Source organism: Lathamus discolor, chromosome 3 (assembly GCF_037157495.1).
Source record: "Lathamus discolor isolate bLatDis1 chromosome 3, bLatDis1.hap1, whole genome shotgun sequence".
Lineage (NCBI taxonomy): Eukaryota > Metazoa > Chordata > Aves > Psittaciformes > Psittacidae > Lathamus > Lathamus discolor.
Genome location: NC_088886.1, coordinates 28,706,580 through 28,724,873, shown reverse-complemented (window position 1 = coordinate 28,724,873; position 18,294 = coordinate 28,706,580). Strand labels below are relative to the sequence as shown.

The 18,294-nt window shown below is 49.5% G+C and overlaps 2 protein-coding genes across 3 annotated transcripts; both read right to left on the bottom strand.

Moving 5' to 3' along the window:
- Positions 1–2,676: 2,676 nt before the first annotated feature.
- On the bottom strand, positions 2,677–8,398 carry C3H2orf72 (chromosome 3 C2orf72 homolog). Of its 2 annotated transcripts, none has more exons than XM_065674342.1 (3): positions 7,833–8,398; positions 4,729–4,845; positions 2,677–3,523 (listed from the first exon to the last, which is right to left on the bottom strand). In XM_065674342.1, the coding sequence occupies exons 1-3, from the start codon at positions 8,356–8,358 to the stop codon at positions 3,432–3,434; spliced, it is 735 nt and encodes a 244-aa protein (XP_065530414.1). In that variant the 5' UTR covers positions 8,359–8,398; the 3' UTR covers positions 2,677–3,431. The 2 variants fall into 2 exon arrangements, with proteins under 2 accessions (XP_065530414.1, XP_065530415.1); XM_065674343.1 differs by having other exon boundaries at positions 4,729–4,842.
- A 5,994-nt stretch (positions 8,399–14,392) lies between these two features.
- Positions 14,393–18,289, bottom strand: RPL35A (ribosomal protein L35a). The gene is made up of 5 exons (XM_065674341.1): positions 18,225–18,289; positions 17,767–17,809; positions 16,495–16,647; positions 15,335–15,479; positions 14,393–14,452 (listed from the first exon to the last, which is right to left on the bottom strand). Exons 2-5 carry the CDS (start codon positions 17,775–17,777, stop codon positions 14,429–14,431), a joined length of 333 nt encoding a protein of 110 aa, XP_065530413.1. The 5' UTR covers positions 17,778–17,809; positions 18,225–18,289; the 3' UTR covers positions 14,393–14,428.
- Between the last annotated feature and the right edge of the window lie 5 nt (positions 18,290–18,294).

Here is an 18,294-nt window from a genome sequence, read left to right as displayed (position 1 = left end):
GAAGGGCCCCTTCCGGCAGGACTCCGCTGCTCCCGGGAAGGGTGCCCATGGCGAGCGCCTGCGCCGGGCGGTGAAAAAGCAGCCAGGCGCGAGCGGGACAGCTCTGCTTCCCGGGGCCTCGCACTTTGCGTTGGCCCGCTCGGAGGCGCGCCGCTCCCGGTCCCCCCCCAAGGGCTGTAGGACCCCCACGGGTGACCCCGTGAGTGCCCACGTTTGCGTTGTGATCACACAAATGGCTGCCTCTGTCTGCCCCGTACAGATGGCATCTCCCACATGCTCGCAGTGGGGCGGCATGTTTTGGGGCACAGGCATTGCCCACCTCTTGCAGGCCGCCTCTCTGGGCCCTGACTCCTCTCACATACCTCGTAGCGTTGGGGAAAGGCTTCACCCAAACCCATTGCCCCTTGCAAAGGAGAGCACACGTACTGAGGCACCTGACAAGCCCTAACCAGAACCTTTTCTTCATCCATCACTTGGCAGCACAGGGCAGTGTCCGGCTCTCCCCCACACAGGTGTACCTGGAGGTCCCCCAGTTGCAGAGGAACATGGAGTTACTTCAGCTCCTGTTTTGGTTCCAGTACAGGCAGATGGGAAAAAATCAGGCTTGTGGAGTTTTCCTTTCACCAAGGAAAACCCAGCTCAGCAGCAATGGTGCTGCACAAGAGATCAAGCACCCAGACTTCAGCAGCATTGATTTCTACCCGTTTCTGCTAAACAGGAAAAAATACTTTATGAAGGACTTGAATTCCTCAAGGAAACTTTATGGCCTCAGTGAATGTTATTAATGACATAACAAACAACAAAGCCCGACTTACGATGCTGAGAGGGTCAGCTCTGCTCTTCTCAGACAACTGAGCTTTCCCTGCTGCCCACAGGTGAGCAGCCTACTTGAGCTCCACACGGACCAATTCTGGTGATCTTCTGGATCCATATAATGGGGCCACTTCCAGTCCCTCCCAATATATCTTTTATTTAAATCAAGAGAGACTTCACTCAAACCACACATAATGCTGCTTTACGGATAACACCATGGAAACAAAAACCAAACCGAAGCACATTCCAGTTCAGAAATTAAATGTCTTTATTTTTACAGCAATCATGTAAGATCACAGTGCCCTTCAATTATTAAATCAATTAAACATGAAAGACTATCTGCTGCACCTCCATGTGCCCAGCTATTAAAGAAAAAAAAAAAGGAAAAAAATTATTTAAAAAATTCAAGTCACTTTTATTCCTCAGTCAAAGGCAAACAATACTTTTGATCAACTGTATTCTCACACCTTCTAAACCCCAGGCAGTTCATCTGCTTCCACAAAAGTCTCACTGCAAGGGTAAATGTGCATGATTTACTTAAAATTTACCAATAAATAAATCCATTGGATTTGTAGCACTAAGATAGGTTTAACTGCAAGTCTCTTAGGCAACCTCTTCACTCGTAAATTCTGGCTGGCAGAGGCCAAATGCTGCAACAAAACAAAGATTCACCTGATCATACTGTGAAGTCCTACTAGACTCACCTAACCAAGGAAAGTACCTAACTGCGCAGTGACCTGGGCTCTACTGTGAATACAAGCAGAGGGAATCTGTCGCACAGCACACATATGCACTCATGCCAGGGACAGAGCAGGAGGATACCTTCATCTTGCTAAGATGCACTATTAGGTGCTGAAGCCCAGAGTCATAAACACAGCCACCCACACCGCGTGGCTTTATTGAGTCACTTGGTTACATTTCTATTTTCCACCTGGTTGTAAGCAAAGAAATCCTACAGAAATCCTGCAGGCTGGAAGGAGAACTGGTTTCGGTGCCACCTCTGCTGACATCAACTGTCTCCTAGGTTCACTCTCCAGCCCACACACACAGAGGAAAGTGTTTCTGCTGTGAAGAGATGTGACACGCACTTCCCCAAATGCTTGCATCCACCTACCCCTTCCCACCACCTTATGGCAGCAACGGTGTGTTACAGCTGCATTTCAGGTGAAGCTTTCCTATGTAGACCAAGCTTTCCTATGTAATCAATCCTAACTATCACAACACATTCAAACAAGCAGCATGATAATGCAGAGACTTGCTGAGCACACCTGGAAATGCTCCTCATCTCTCCCACTCGACGCTACCAACATGTTCCAGGCACCCTTCACTGCTCTCTCCCAGCCAAAAGGGCAAAGCAGCACCATCACTAAAGGGACCAACTCTAAACACAAGAGCTGCTAAGCTCTGCTCCAGCATCACCATCATAACACCAGAGAGGTAGGTAGGCACTGCTGTCCCCATCCTACTGGTGGGGAAACTGAAGCATGGAAAAATGGTTTATTGAAAAATGTTGATGATCATGGTGATAGGCAGAGCTGGGTACAAAACCCATCCCCTGCTCCAGGTAGAGCTAGGAAGATGCCAAAGGCACATTGCTGGCCAGAGCCGGCAGGACTGCAGACACTTCACTTGCCACTGCGAAAAAAGGAGCCAGAGAGAGAACAGACATGTAATGAGAACGTACTGACATAATTCAGCAGCTAACTCCGAGGAGAGGTAGGCAAGAGGTGACAGGCTGAAGTTTCTGGTCTGAGCTAGATGAAACTCCAGAAGGACAGCTAGCCCCGAACAAAACCCAGAGTTTGTGCTAAAAATAATACAAGACCCATTTTATGTTGCATTTAAGTAAGAATAAAAAAGGTATTCTTAGCATTATAATAATACTCCTCATAAACCAAGGATTTGTAATTAATTGTGTTGCCCCACAGGCTACAAGCTGCCTTTTGGAACAACTTAAATAGATTATTTTTCTATTTTTCTATTTATTTATGAAGCAGCCACAGTTTCTTGTGCTTCAGGCCACCTCCAAGACCTGCTACCACATGGCTGTGGAGATGTCCAAAGTAAGATGCGCCTCTCTCATAACTCCATCTAGCATCAGCCACACCTTAGTATCCATCTGCCACCCACTCCAACCCAGGCAAACCATCAGTCAGTCTGTGAGCACCAAGCACAAGCCAGAGGGATGGATCCTGCTTCCAAATCACACTTTGCTCCATCTGCCCTTACTATCAGGATCTTCTGAGTTATTCTTACTGCCCAGTGGGCTGTTACTGCGTTCTTCATATTACACAGTCACATTCAAGCCTCTTCTGTAGCCATTGCAGCACTGCAGTCTCCACACCACCATGCTATTTGTCTTTTTTTTTTTTTTTTCCCTCATCAGAGAAAGGGTGGGAATTTCCAGCAGCAGCTCCAGGCATCCCCTGGCAGCAGGTGCTGGCTCTCTGGCATAGACATCAGGCTGTTGACAGCTACAAAAGACCCTGGGCAGCTTCTCTCATTAGCGGTGGGCCCTCAGAGGGAAAGATGAGTGAGCATGCACGAGCTCCTCCTCCCACTGCTCCAAATCCACTGGGCAGATCAGGGACATGGATTATGTTAAGCACACAGCAGTTCTAAGTGCCTGTGCCTCCAGCAGCTTCTTCGTAGTTTCCATTGGGGGACAGGCTGGTCAGAGCCAGTTCTTCCTCAGGGTCCTGCAGGTCATCTGCAAAGAGCAGAGTGAGGTCAAGAGAGACCTAAATGGGAAACCTTTATTAATGCAAAATGCAACTTAAGATGGAAAGAACACATGGGACAAAGCCATTGATACATACTCACAACCTTAGCACAGCAGATTTTTTCATAACTGATTTTCATTTTGGTTTACAAACTCCACATTGCTTCAACAAATGGGTTATCTACGAGCAAAGGAGCTCACTGCCCAGCTCCCTGGCCTCCTGCTGTCTCAGAAATCTCAGAATAAACTGCATGGCCACCTGCTGGGCAGGCAAGATCAGGCACTAAATTTTCTGACCCTAGAGGGCAAGTCTCAAAGCTTGTTTCTCAGTTATTTTCTCCAAGCTTTATGGTTTTAAGCATTTAATGTGTTTAAGAGGCACTTGGACAATGCCCTTAATAACGTGCTTTAGCTTTTGGTCAGCCCGGAAGTGGTCAGGCAGTTGGCCTAGGTGATTATTGTAGCTTCCTTTCAACTAAAAATATTCTATTCTGTTCCAGTCTATTCTGTTCTAGTCTAGTCTAGCCTATTCTCTTTACAGTGAAGGCACTTCCTCTCCTCTGTGTGCTCTGTGGAGCAGTCTGGATCTCCATACCACACACCTTACAGCTTCCTGCTTCGAGGCACTTCTGCAAAAAGAAGATCACTGCTGGGAAAGGCAAGCAGCAGTGCCAGGGGTAGAGCAAAGGCTGAACACTAGGCTATTTGCTACATGAAAAATCTCCTTTAGAATCAGGGAGCCCAAGGCTAACTGCTCTCTTCCTCTTCACAGCCAGCCTTGAATGCAAGTGGTTTGGGATCCAGCCATGTTTGCAGAAAAGATCACATAAGATAAGGGTGATGGTTCCAATTCATTGTTTAGACAGACAGCAGTTCTGCTGCCAGAAACTCTGGTAAAGTGCATCTGAGTTCGGCAGTGCTCTCAGGGGTGTAGTTGGGCACTGGACCTCACGTGATTTCATTTAGACACACAAAAGGCCAGAAAACAGGGAGATGGCAACACAGCAGCCGGATGTGCACAAGTTGTCTTCAGTTTCTGGTTGAACTACATCCAGGAAAGAGACACCAGCTGTAGACCTGGAAATAGTTTCAGTAGGCCACCAGCAAGGGGTTTGGGCATCAGGACAACCAAGAAGTCAGTGAGGAACCTCTGACAGTCACAGCAGAAGTACAAGTAAGGGAGCTGGGCATACCTTCATGAACGTTGTTTGCAGCTTTTGCTTTGTGATCTTCTCTCCAACTCCTCCGGCTCCAAGAAATGCACCGCAGGAAGGATGGGAGCCTCCACCTGACCCTGACTTTCACCTCTTCTGGATAAATGAGAGAAGATGAGTTCAGACCAGCAGTGGGTCAGCCCTACTGCTTCTCCACCTCCCTGGTGCAGACTCACAATATTTCCCCTCCTCAAGCCCAATGCTTCATGGCAAAACTGGGTGCACTCCACAGGGCCCACCCCTAGAAAGCAGCTGCTGGCAATCCTTATTTCAGGCTATTTCAGGCAGATGCCTCTCTGCTACCACTGAAATTTGTCCCCAGTGTCAGTTTCTACTTTGCTGTCTCACTAACAAAACCATCCTGAATGCAGCAGCCCAGAGCAAAAACCTGGCAGGAGCTCAGCAGGCACACACTGGGGACTGACACAGTTAGGGCACTCCGCAGAAGAAGTTTTTATTTTGTATTATCACACACCTTTTGCCACATCAGGCTATTCACTGCTCCCCGCTTTATTAAGCAATTTCTCCCTCCTAGGAAGATCTACTGAACATGCAGACTTGCAACACACTGAAAACTACTCCTGTAACTGCTTGCAAAATGCAAAGAGCATGTAGCCTCTATTGATGTATTTATTCTGGAGGACAATGAAGATCACAAGTTACTACAGGCTTTCAAACCAGTACAGTATAACACTACGGCAGCTTGTAAAACACTACACCAGGTCTCCAACAGCAGCAGTTTCCACTGAAATATGATAGGAGCCTTTCACCTCCTAATCAGATAACAAATTATAAACCACTTCAGTGTCCTTCAGCTTATCAAACCATTGCGACATGAGAGGGTTCACAGTGGCAGTCTTTCTTGCCAGTCAATAAACCAAAACCTCCATCTGTAAAGACATCCTCTCCTCACAGAGTATGTGGACTCTGGCCACCATTGAAACATGGCAGGAGAGCAGCCCAGCACACTCCTGCTTAGACCCAAGAGATACAGGAACCCCACTGCCATTCCTGTCCCAGATCCACTGCACAAATGACAGTGTCCTAGACATTACCAGCACAGGGAAGAGGGCTGCAGCTTCAGAGCAACTGTCTTAGGCAGAGCTGAGCAGCAATGTGGGTAGAAGAGGAAGCTGGGCTGAAATAAAACAGGCATAAGCACAGGTACACAGAGCCTTACATTCTGTACATCTCGCAGCATCCTTATCCAGATGCATCTGAATAAGCCCTTTTTTCAGCTTAGCACAAGACCCTTTGAAAGTCAAGAGGGAAAAAAGACAAGCTCAGCACTGACTGAGGACATCCTTAAGGTGGCATCCCTAGAACCTGCCTTGCAGGGTGCTCTGGAGCCCACACCCATCTCTTCCACAGTCCTCCCTCACATTACATTAAATATATTATTCCTCTTGTGTCTCGTTTGTGGGGAAAGCCACGGGCGGAAGGAGACCAGGCTGCAATGAAGCTGGTGCCTGGCACTGCCAGGTCCCCACCTCCTTGGAGGCCACATTTGAGATCCCTTTGGCCATATGGAGTTTTTGGAAGGTAGGGCCTACAGGGGCATGGAAAGAAGCTACCCTTGCCTAAGGTTGAACCCTACAGCTGATGAGTGTCCTCATTACACATACAAGTCCTGAGACACTTACATGACCAAGCAGAGCATTGGTGGTGAACTAAAGCAACACACTGAGTCCTTCTACCCACCACGCTTATAAAGCACACACAAACAGGCTCCAATACCTGCTCCAGCTCCTGTTCCTCTTTCCCTACAGGTGACTGCTATGCTGCTTCCATGTCTGAAGGACAAATCCACAGCTAGCCACAAAAATACGTGTTCTGAGCCAAGCACCAGCAATGTGCAGAGGTAGAGAAAGGTCACACATGCAGGAATGTTTTTCTGCTTCTGCAGCTGCTGTCCCACCAGGCTGCTGTGACCAGAACTGAAGGGCTCACTGGCACCTGGGAGCACACCAGAAATTCTTGCAGTGGGAGCAATGTGAGGAAGACAAAAGCAATAGAAAGGGGATCATGCACATTCCATAGAAAGAGTTGCAGAAGACAACCCTGAACCCTCACAGTGAGTCCCAACCACTTCAAAGCTACTCAATATTCAGATCCAGGATTCTGGACTGAGCTGATGGAAAGAAGCACCTGAGCTGCTGCTGACCATCCCCATGTCCCAGGCATCCTAGAAGACCCGGTCAATATGGTGTTGCAGGCAAGTGCCAGGATTCCTTGGGGTAAAGGCAGTGAGACAGCAAAGCACCTAGAAATGATGGCGAGCAAGGGAAAACTGGGGGAAAAAGTGAAAGAAGGAAGTAAGAAAGAGAAACAGTCCAAGACAAGCAGCGCCAAAGATTAAAGTGAGCCCAGGCAAGTTTGTGTGGCTGCTATGACAGCAGAGCCTGCCCAGCTGCCCATCACCCTGAGTTTGCACACAAACATGACTCACCTTTCACCCCAGGACAAGTGCTGTTCCTCAAATCCCTGCTTAACACCAGCTTTTATCCTGCCATGCTCACCTTGCTTAAACTGACCACCAACAGATGCAAACACTTACTGTTCTTATTCATTATGTAAAGTCAGCATGAGCAACTTCCCTCCTGCAGGAAGGTCAGGACCTACCTGCACCCTACAGCAAGGGCCACACCCGAATCCTGCATCCCCAGGAATACACATCCATAAGCATGGATGGCCCATGGTGTCACAGCCATCAGCTGCCACATCCTTGTTATCTGTAATGCCCGCTATCTGCTCTAGTGCTTCCCAACCTGCTGGGAAGTTTGTCCTCCCCAGCTGCCAGGGCTGGGAAGTCAACCAGAAAGAGACAGAGTTCATTGGGAAGGTTCTGATCCCACCAGCATGAAAGAGAATTCACTGGGAAAAGCAGATTTGACTGGCTGGGTGGAAGATCCTATCAGGGCTGATTAGATGCCAATGGGAAAAGCCAGATCCCATTGTGGGGAAGGAAGATCCCATTAGGATGGGGTAGATCCCACCGGAAAAATGGAACGAATCCAACTGTAAAAGCCCCCGGCCCCAGCGTTAGGCCACCCGCTGTCCCCCGGCCGGTCCCACCCAAGTACCTGCGGGGTGGTGCAGGGCGGCCCGCAGAGCGCGGCAGGCGGCGGCGCGGCAGTCGCGCAGGTCTGAGGGGCTGCCGGGGCTGTACCGGGCTGCCTGCACCGTGCCGGGCGCCGGGAAGTGCCGCCGCAGCGTGGCGTCCAGCACCGCTGCGTCCTCCGCTTCCCCGCCGGGCAGGAGAACACCGACGACGGCGGGCGGCGGCGCTGGGGGCAGGCGGCCGCGCACATCCCGCACCACCTCCCGCAGGCGGACCCGGGCCCCTTGGCCCCGCGCCTCCCCGCCGCGGCACAGCACCAGCAGCAGCCGCGCTCGCAGCGCCCTCCGCCCGCCAACAACCCGCCGCCGCGACCGGCAGCCCGGCCCCGGCCCCGGCGGAGCCTCCTCCCCTAGGAGGTCGCGGGCGAAGGCGGTCAACGTGGCTGCCGCCGGGGCCCCCTCCGCCACCTCGGCCACCAGCAGCACGGCCCGCCGGCCACCCGCCAGCTCCACCAGAGCCCGCAACTCCTGAAGCTCCTCCGCCGCCATCCCCAACGCTGCAGCGCACCCTGCCCGGTCCCGCACCGTCCCCGAGACCGCACCACCCCCGGCCCCGCCCCCCGGCTCCGCGCACCACTCCCTCGCACCCTGCATCACTCCCGGCCCCGTGCCCGGGCACCAGCTCTGCACCCCCCGCGCCAGGCGCCACCCCGTGGGTCCCCCCGCCCCATGAGAGGCGTCCCGCAGCATCTCCGGCCGCGTCCCGGGACCGGCACACCCCCTCCAGGGAACAGCCCCTGCCTGCTGCCGGTGGGTAGAGCAGGGAGGGTGCTAGGAGGGAGCTGGGCCCCCCATATCTGCCACGCAGCCAGCCTCCGAGCCCTTGCACGGGCCTCTTGCGAGGCCGGTCTTGTTTCCAATGGGGAGCTGATAAACTTCAGGCAAAAAACGTGCTGTGGAGGGGCTGGGAAGCTGAGAGAGGGATGAGCAGAGGCTGTGGTGACTGCAAAGTGGGGTACACACAAGGCCACAATAGAGGATCAGCTGACTGTGCACTCCCGAGTGTATAACATACTCCCCAGGGTATAACAGGCCTTACCCCAGGGCAGTGCTGCAGTGGCTTCCCTGGTGTGACGTGCCATTACGCTGCTGCACAGCCTGGCCAGGGTATAGCCACATTTGGGAAACAATTACCCCTTCACAGACCATACCCACCCCACTGGTCCCAAGTTCCCCAATTTGTGCATAAGTGCACAGCTGAGCTGCAGGCCTCACCCCACACTCTGCACTTCTAAGTCCCTTCCTAAGCCAGTCCCCTTTGGCTTCCCCTCTGCAAACACCACATCTATCCCTCTCCATGCAAAACACAGTCCATAGTCACAGCCACCAGCACTGGCAGCGCTCCACAGTGACACGCACATGCTATCAAAACATATAATGCTTGCAGGAAGCTATAATCAGGGCTTGGGTGCTGGCATGTGTTACACAGCCCCAGCACAGAGAAGGACCCACATCCCATGAGCTGGCTCTGCTAGCTGACAGTGAATGACAGCCACCTCACAGCAGTGCCCACCTCTGACACTTGTGTGGTGTTGGCGTGTCTGTCATATGAACCAGGAAGCTCCAGTCTATGGCACCTGGTAAACACTTCCCCTGTGCCATATCAGAACAGGATCCACCAAACAGCTCATGTCCTATCGCAAGAACCCAGGAAGGGATAAACAGCTCAAAGGAGTTGCCTTGGGCAGTTGCTCTTTGAGGCCATTTGGAGCCAAACCATCTCTGTGGGATGGGCAGAGTTGGCTCTAAGAGCATGGCAGGCAAAAGCAGAGCTGAAATCCATGTGCCTGCCCTGTATCAGTGGTTCCCAGCAGCACACTGGGGCACACTCATGCCACAAAGGTGGCTGAGCCAGTATGCATGCTTCCTGCCCATACTCATGGCCTCTCTTCCTCTGAGCCTTGCAGATCAGCAGGCACTACGTGTGGGATGTGCCACAGGCTGGTGCTCAGGCACAGTGGAGGTGTGGCAGGTCAGGAAGGTTGCTGTTTGCCATCAATTTTCACCCAGGAAAACATTTTCCCCAGCTATGAGAGACAGGCTTAGCAAACACGGCCCCATGCCAGCATCACTGGCGCCAGACAGCACAGGCAAGGGCTTCAGAGAGACTTTCTGTCCTGGACCCTTGCAAAAGCAACTTACTCATTGACAAGTGCTGATAAGCAAATCAGGGGGAGATAAAATAGAAGGATTAGGCTTCTCTTCCAAAGATCAGGGTCTATTGTTGCAAGAGCCCATGCTACCATGCCAGGTAGCCCTGAGAGCAGCTGTCAATATGGCAGGGCTACAAAGTCAGGCATAATTCAACAGCCAGGTCTGGCTATAGTGTTGCCCAGATTTTGTATTTATGAGGAATTTTTTAACTCATCTGTTCAGAGTCCTGCTCCTGTGGAGAAAAACCCTGGGTGTAGCCACACCGTGAGCAGCACCTGGAGGGGACAGGAGAAGGTGCTGGCCCACAGGGAGCCCTCACCTTGGTGTTTCTCTGCTGATACTTTCCCCCACTACAGAATTGTGGCTACAGACACAGACTGGATCATAAGCAACTTGCAACCAGAAAGTCTCTGGGAAGAGGGACCAGCAGCTTTGGCTGCTCCCTGCAAGGAACAAACCAAAGGCAGGCACTTGCTTTGGCCAGTTTGACTGTAAAAGGCCAGGTCTCTTGAAGGTTGCTCTAAGGTGGCAGGATGCCCCCTGCAAACCTCCACAAGATGACCCACATATTTAAATTCCACATGAGCTGCCAGCACAGCCTGGCATGTGGCGGTGCCAGCTATACCCTGTCTGATGTGCCAAGACCATTACAGCATGGGTCTCACAGGGCTCTTTTCAAGCAGTCCTGTGCCAGTGACTTGCACAGAAACCCCAAACTGCATCAGAAAGTGGGAGATTCCCCAAATTAATGAATATTATTCCTGCAGAGAAGATGTAGCAAAAGCTTAAACTATCTTCCTAACTCAGCTCAGAAGGAGCACCACTGGCTATTTCTCTGCAGTGGCCCCAGTGTTTAAACTGCCAGCACACCCTCTAAAAACTAATATTTGGGACCAGATAGAGCTGTTCTTCATGGCCACTGCAATTCTTTAGTTAATTTTTGGGTACACACATACCATTGCCAGCAGAAGCTGACTGGACTGGTGAATGTCACCCACAATACCCAAACAACCTTGTTTACATTTCTTTACTCATTAACAGAGGTAAGATCTAATAACATATACAACTTTATCTTCCTTTGTGTTACTTAAAGGGGTACAGCTCAAACAGTTCAGAGGGTGTCAGGAGCTCAGCAAGATTTGTGGTCCCTGACAAAGTGACTTCAGAGCTCTGGCAGGCATTTGAGCAAAATACATATGTATTTACAAGGCCTGACACTCCTTTAAACACCCACCTGACAGTCACATTTGTAGAAAACCTCTACAGATAGTTCCAGATGAGGGTAATCACATCTCTTACATATGGCTGTTCAGAGTAAACACAGCATCTGCTCATTCTGGACTTCAGAGGAGGAGAGGATGCTTTGTTCAGAGAAATAAATTTATCGTGTAGTAGTAGTGCCTTGAAGCCTAAACAAAATCAAAAGTCCATTGGATTAGGCCCCTTAAGAGATGCATTTACCAAGATTGACCTCTCTTCTGAAGAGAGTAGAAAGAGGACAGGGAAAGGATTCTCATGCCAGTTTTGATGATAGGACCGCAGAGAAGCTAAACAGGAGGGAATCTGTGAGAACAGTTATGAGCCTCTGTGTGTAATGATGCAGCCCAGCTTCTTAAACTCTTTTATTCAGCAGCCTTGGTGCTCATGGGGGCACTCTGAAAAGCCTCTGAGCCAGCAAGGCCCTGAGCTGGTGGCTGACAAGTGCTCTTTCACACACCTGTTCTCCAAACCTGCTTCCACTTACTGCTTTGGAAAAACACATCACTACGAGATGCTGGAAAGCAAGCACCGGCTTTACTTGTGCATCGCTCCTGACTGCCACCAGGGGCATTGCTGTGGTGCACCAGCACGTGCTGAGCTCTCCACCCATGGACACATCTTGGGTGCCACAATGCAGTAGCAGAGGTAATGTCAAGTGAAGAAATCCCACCTATCCCCTTGCCCTGAACATCCCAATCTCACTGATCCCCTTCTAGCCCGTCTCCTGTTCAGTCTTCCCAACTCCTCCACTGACCTTCAAGACTCCTTTTAACCCTTCCAGTCCCTGAACTCCACGCTTTTCACCCGCTGAAGTGTACCAAGCCAGACACAGATCCTTCCTGTGGCAAGTTTAGTCACCACTGAATTAAAAAACTGGATGGTCACTTTGTTCTGTCTCAGCAACCCACACCCAGAAACCTCCAGGGATGGCTGAGACAGTCCCAATTTCGGTCCCTTGGCAGCCTGTGCTGACTCAGCCTTGGCCTGGGTCCATCCAAGTCACCGTACCCCTCTGAGCTCCACTGAACATAGGCTACACCCTATAAACAAATCAGAAAATCATGGAATAGTTAGGGTTGGAAAGGACCTTAAGATCATCCAGTTCCACACACACACACCTTGGGCAGGGGCATCTCACACTAAAGCATGTCACCCAAGACTCCTTCCATTTGGCCTTGAACACTGCAGGGATGGAGCATTCATGACTTCTTTGGGCATCCTGTTCCAGTGCCTCACCACCCTCACAGTGAAGAACCTCTTTATATCTAACCTAAACTTCCCCTGTTTAAGTTTGAACCAGTTATCCCTTGTCCTATCACTACAGTTCCTAATGAAGAGTCACTCTCCAGCACCCTTGTAGGCCCCCTTCAGATACTGGAAGGCTGCTACGAGGTCTCCATGCAGCTTCCTCTTCTTCAGGCTGAACAGCCCCAACTTTCTCAGCCTATCTTCATACGGGAGGTGCTCCAGTCCCCTGATCATCCTCGTGGCCCTCCTCTGGACTTGCTCCAACAGCTCCATGCCCTTGTTATGTTGTGGCCCCAGAACTGTACACAGTGCTCCAAATGAGGTCTCATGAGAGAAGAGGGCCAGGATCACCTCCTTCACCTGCTGGTAATGCTTCTTTTGATGCAGCCCAGGATACAGTTGACTTTCTGGGCTGCAAGCACACACTGCTGGCTCATGTTAAGATTCTCATCAACCAACACCTCCAAGTCCTTCTCTGCAGGGTTGCTCTGAATCTCTTCTCCACTCAACCTGTAGCTGTGCCTGGGATTCCCCTGACCCAGCTGTAGAATCTTGCATTTGGGTTAGCTGAACTTCACGCAGGGGAATCTGTTTCAGTGCCTGAAGCACTTCCTCCTTCCTGCACTGACCTTAGGGTCTGCAGGGCTGTTTATCCCACATATTCTCACACCTCCCTCCAGCTGCAATTGCTGCTGCACAGTAACTTCCACCTCCTTCTTATTGACCCAGACACTACCACTGTCACTGGCTTGACCTTGGCCAGCAGTGGGTCCATCTTGCAGCCAACTGGGATTTGCATTATCAGACCAAGGGGAAGCTTCTGGCAGCTTCTCACAGAAGACATTCCTGTAGCCCACCTACTACCAAAACCTTGCCAAGCAAACCCTATACAATAAAGAATCCCAAACCTTTCCTGCCTCTGTTCTCCAAAATGCTGTTCTCTTTGAAAGCTGTGCCTCATTCTGCCCATCCTGGAAGATTGTCCTAAGTTTCCTTATGTTTCCTTAAGTCACCATCCCTTTTTGGATGGCAAAGGGGCATAGAAGGTATGTCTGAAGAGGAAGACGAGGACCTGGCACAGTCTGATGTAAAGAGCCTCACCACTGCCCACTATACACTGTGATAAGGCCAACCAGGAGACCAGCAATTATTAGTACTCGGGCACTAGAGTTGCATGATGGAAAAAAGTCTTCACTGTCCCTGGCAGTGTTCAAGGCCAGGCTGGATGAGGCTTTGAGCAACCTGCTCTAGTGGAAGGTGTCCCTGCTCAAAGCAGAGGGTTGGAACGAGATGATCTTTAAGGTCGATTCCAACCCAAACCATTCTGTGATTCTATGAAAACCTGTCTAAATGAACTGCACAGAGCAGACACAAGACATACATACTGCCCACGTACATATAGCCTCATTCTCTGTGATTCTACTAGAACCATTATTTTTAGATGAGAGCTAGGACTTCACCTCCTAGTATTTGGGGTCCTGTCACACAGTTTTGTCTCGACAGCAGTCATCACCCAGTACACAAGAGAAACAGGAACAAGGAATTTCCCTCTACTATGTAGGCAAGGAAATACTTCTCATGTCCTAGGTGAAGTTTCTGTGTACAGTTATGGGGCTGTGAACATTTATTGTCTAGCCTTGCAAACAATTCAGATTCCAGCAACAGGTCACAGTAGACACTGCCAGTTATTTGTCTTTAGAATGTAGTCTGGTCTGCAAGCTCCTTGCCAAGGAAATCTCCATTTCATTGTCTAGCTTAGAGTCGCTATTCCACCCCTGTGCTGTGAACTCTCATACTCTGCTGAAAAAGAGTGAAATCCCTCAAAACAGGTGGAGGGGACAAAACCAGAAATGTACAATAATTAAACAGATTCTCCATTTTATTTCCAATAAAAATTTTAGATCCTAGATGGATACAGCATCTGCAAAACACAAGAACAGATACAATCATGTTAGAAATCTTGTTACTGGACTGTACCATTTTAAACACAAGTTTTGCAGTTGCAATCTAGATTCTCAATCTCTTCAACTACTATAAAAGCGACACCCTTTCCCCTTTTTGCAGAGAAGAGGTGAAAGAATTGAAAAGTGCAACAACTAGTTCAGTGACTCAAAGCAGCACTTTGCTGAGGGTACATAGTGCCCCGGCAGTCAGGCCTTTTGCTCACAGTAAGCAAGAGTCCTCATGGGTCTAGTTTCAGAATTTAACTGTGCCACTCCTACGGCACAGGAAACAGTCAGAATGTAAGGATGGAAGAACTGCACCCCGATACTCCTTTGACAACATCACTAGAAGAATACTGCATCAAAACTCAGTGAGGGGCCTAAAGGGACAGTCTCACTGAAGCCTTGTGGCTAAAACACCAACTGTGGAGCAGGTACTAGTGGACATGCCAGGACAGTACCCCCTAAATTCAAATATTGGGGAGGTAGGAGAAAACAAATCTATCAATGGGTAGAAATCAGAGTAGAAGGGTGCAAAAGTACAGGATCCAGGTAAAAAAAAAATCAAGATAGATAGCTTTAGAAGGGAGCAGAGGAAGAGTGCTGGAAGTTGAAAAGCCTTTCCAGACAAGATGAGCCAGCACACAAACCCCTTGACAATGAGACAAATCCCCTCAGCACAAGAAGCCACCAATAAACCCCTCCTAGCTCTAAAAGGAGCATTTACCGAAGAGCCATGCTGAACACACAACAGCAACAGAACAAAACCATAGTTCAAGTTTTCCCTCATATTAAGTGGGATTAAAAGGCTCCCTGAAATCTGCCACTAAATATCTTGTTGCTGAAATAAATCCACTTACCACTCGGATTCTGTGTCCAATGGCCTTGGCAGGAAGGTTGGAGCGGAACTTGGCACGAACCATGCCACTGTTCCCATGGGCGCGGGTTACCTTCCCCCAGATCACTCGTGTCCTGTTGGGCTTCCCACCGGGGGTTACGGTGTTGCTAACGAAAGAGAGGAAAAGCTCTGCTGAGCAGGCCAGCCACAGCCCCCTACTGGCCTCTGCAGTGACAGGGCAGACAATGTGGCCTCTTTAATGCACTTCAGTAACTTTATTCCACAATCATTTTTAATCAGACCACATGTCACTTTTATTCACCTGTGAAATTTGCCAAGCCTGGGAATTTCACTATACTTTCCAAACAGCTACATACTGCAGCTTATAATTTATCACAAGCTCCACTGGAGAACTATTAAGTTACAAAGCTTAAGAACTTGCAAAATGCTGATGCCAATATGATCAAACCAAAAAGTCAAGGGTTTTCCAAAGAAAATGCAACATCTTATTTGTACTATTTATCCAGACACACCAAAGGCAGGAGAGGCCTAAGCCATTGGAACAGACTGCAAAAAAAAAATGGTTTAAAGAAGCCATATGCCATCTTGGAAATTATAGTGGTCAGGTTAACACTTCAATAAATTTTATTCAAGGCAATTCTGAACTCCCATCTCTGAACTCCAACAAATACACTCCCAAGAAAAAAAATAAGCGGAAAATATTAAGTAACTGTTCCTAAAGGCTTCCACCAATGCTAGCACAGCAGTGACAGTACTCTGATATGGGCACACAACTGCCATGATACAAATTCCTCCAGGCTTCACAAAATAATTCTGCTGTTTAATTAACTTGAGCTCACAGCACCCACCTCAAACTCACCTCACTTCAATCTACTTCATCAACCCACCGTTTAGTATTTGCTGGTCTCAAGCAAAATTTGTTTTTCATAATTCCATTATTTGAATTAAGCCAGTTAAAGCAAAACCAACCCCAGATATTAAAACCAAAACCAACTCAGGAAACTGCTCTACATAGTACTCCATGAACACTCCACTGATAAACTGAACCCAATTTATTTTTGTTCTGACAAAAGCTCTGTAAGCAGACTGCTCACATGCTGGTGTTTCCAAAAGCTGATACAGGAGCTAGCTAACTTAGCATAACAATAAAAAGTAACTTACTTTTTAGCTTTGTATACATAGGCACACCTCTTGCCCAAGTAGAAGTCTGTCTCTTGACGGGCGTAAACACCTTCAATTTTTAGCAGGGCAGTGTGCTCCCGCTGGTTTCGGAGGCCACGTTTGTAGCCAGCAAAAATGGCCTTGCACCACAGCCTAGAGACATTGAAAGCATTTGCAAATTAGAATTCACACCAAAGTATCAAATACAAAAACAAATCGCGTGCTGTTTCAGCAGAAGCTATTTCTACACCAGTAAAAATTTAGCCAAGGAAAAGCCCCACTACTTTTACATATTATTGCAGATCCCTACATTCAGTCAAGAGAGAAAAGCCAAGTAACTGAGACATGAAATATTTCTGAAAACTCTGTATCTTTCTGCTTGTTACAAATTTCTGGCACTACAGGCTGCATATTAAACCCATAAGCGCTTCAACATCAGTAGCTGTTATGTTTTCAAATGTCTACAAACACTCCATGGTGAGTAAACTTTACTTCTTTTCTATATACCACAAACTGTGTTTCCTGTGTTGTGGTAACTGCTATGGAAAATAGTAACTGCTGCTAATTTGTAGCCTCAAAGGACTTTACTGCAGCTTATCAGGACAGCTCCACATGCTCCGGACCAGTGACATTACACAAACTCCTCAGCAATTCTTCACAAAAAGATGTGTCTGTACTGTGCAGGTAAAGCAATTACAAGGCTCACTCCACACGTCATGTACGCAGTGTGACTGTCTCGACATCATCCAGCAACTGTCCCATAACACAGTAGTAGTAAATCAAGCTACCTAGTTCAACCTTCTACACATGCATGAAAGAAGATGAACTCTACAGATAAATATTAAGACAGAAAGTTATGATTCAGACTCAATCCCTATATCCACGAGAAAACTCGATAGCAAGTAGCGCAGTTACACAAGGAAGCAATATGCCAAAGCCTCCACTGTACACTGGAGGGTTACAAGCGCTGTCCTAACAAAGCCACCATTAATACTACACATCTATTGACAGGCCAGGAAAGCATAGCAGAACATATGAACAGCTACAACTACATATGAACTACTACAACCAACTTAAGGCAGAGACTTCAAAACAGAGAAGCACAACTGTGGGTGTTTAAGAGGGCTCAGCAGGATACTAGGCAGAAGAGCTGCCGCAGAGTAACAGATTCTTGCCCACAGCTTTAACTCTCTCAGAAATGCTCAGTCTGCAAGGCTTGTCAGAGGTACAGTGTAGAGCGAGCCAAAAGCTATCTCGGGGTAGGTAACTCACCTCCCGGTCATGGTGTCCTCCTGAAGCCCTGGTCCCAGCAGGCCTAGAAATGACACACAAGCCGTGAGCCTTCCAGGCCGCTAGCTCTCTCCAGCCGAGTGAGCGGGAGCTGCCGCAGGCCCGGTCCGGGGCCAGAACATCCCGACAGCCAGGAGCCGCCCAGAACAAAGCGACAAGGGCTGCCAGAGCACCCAGTTCGGGCTCCGCCTCGCGAAGGAGTTAAGGAGGCCCCTCCGCTTCCCCACAGAACGGGACGTTCCAGGCGCCCCAGCCCGTTTCAGCTGCGCGCCCCAAACCTACGGCCGGGACCATCCACCGCACACCGGCGCCATCCCGCCCTCTACCCGCTCCGCACGGCGCCAGCCGCAGCACCCCAGGACCCCCGCGCCCGCCGGCGGTGCCATGGCGGGGACACCTCCCTCCTGCCCTTCACCCCACACCGCCGCGCACCAACTCACCCCCAAGGCGACCAACCAATATGGCGGCAAAAGAGAGAGCTACCGCGCTGCCTTCCGGGATGTGGGCTGG

Coding starts and splice junctions, on each gene's coding strand:
- C3H2orf72 (XM_065674342.1), bottom strand. CDS start 8,358: ATGGCGGCGGAGGAGCTTCAGGAGTTGCGGGCTCTGGTGGAGCTGGCG. Junction 4,846..7,832: donor CGCCCTGCACCACCCCGCAG/GTACTTGGGTGG, acceptor TCATTTATCCAG/AAGAGGTGAAAGTCAGGGTC. Junction 3,524..4,728: donor TGCAAACAACGTTCATGAAG/GTATGCCCAGCT, acceptor TGCTCTTTGCAG/ATGACCTGCAGGACCCTGAG.
- RPL35A (XM_065674341.1), bottom strand. Junction 15,480..16,494: donor TATGTATACAAAGCTAAAAA/GTAAGTTACTTT, acceptor CTCTTTCGTTAG/CAACACCGTAACCCCCGGTG. Junction 14,453..15,334: donor TTGGACACAGAATCCGAGTG/GTAAGTGGATTT, acceptor TGTGTTTTGCAG/ATGCTGTATCCATCTAGGAT.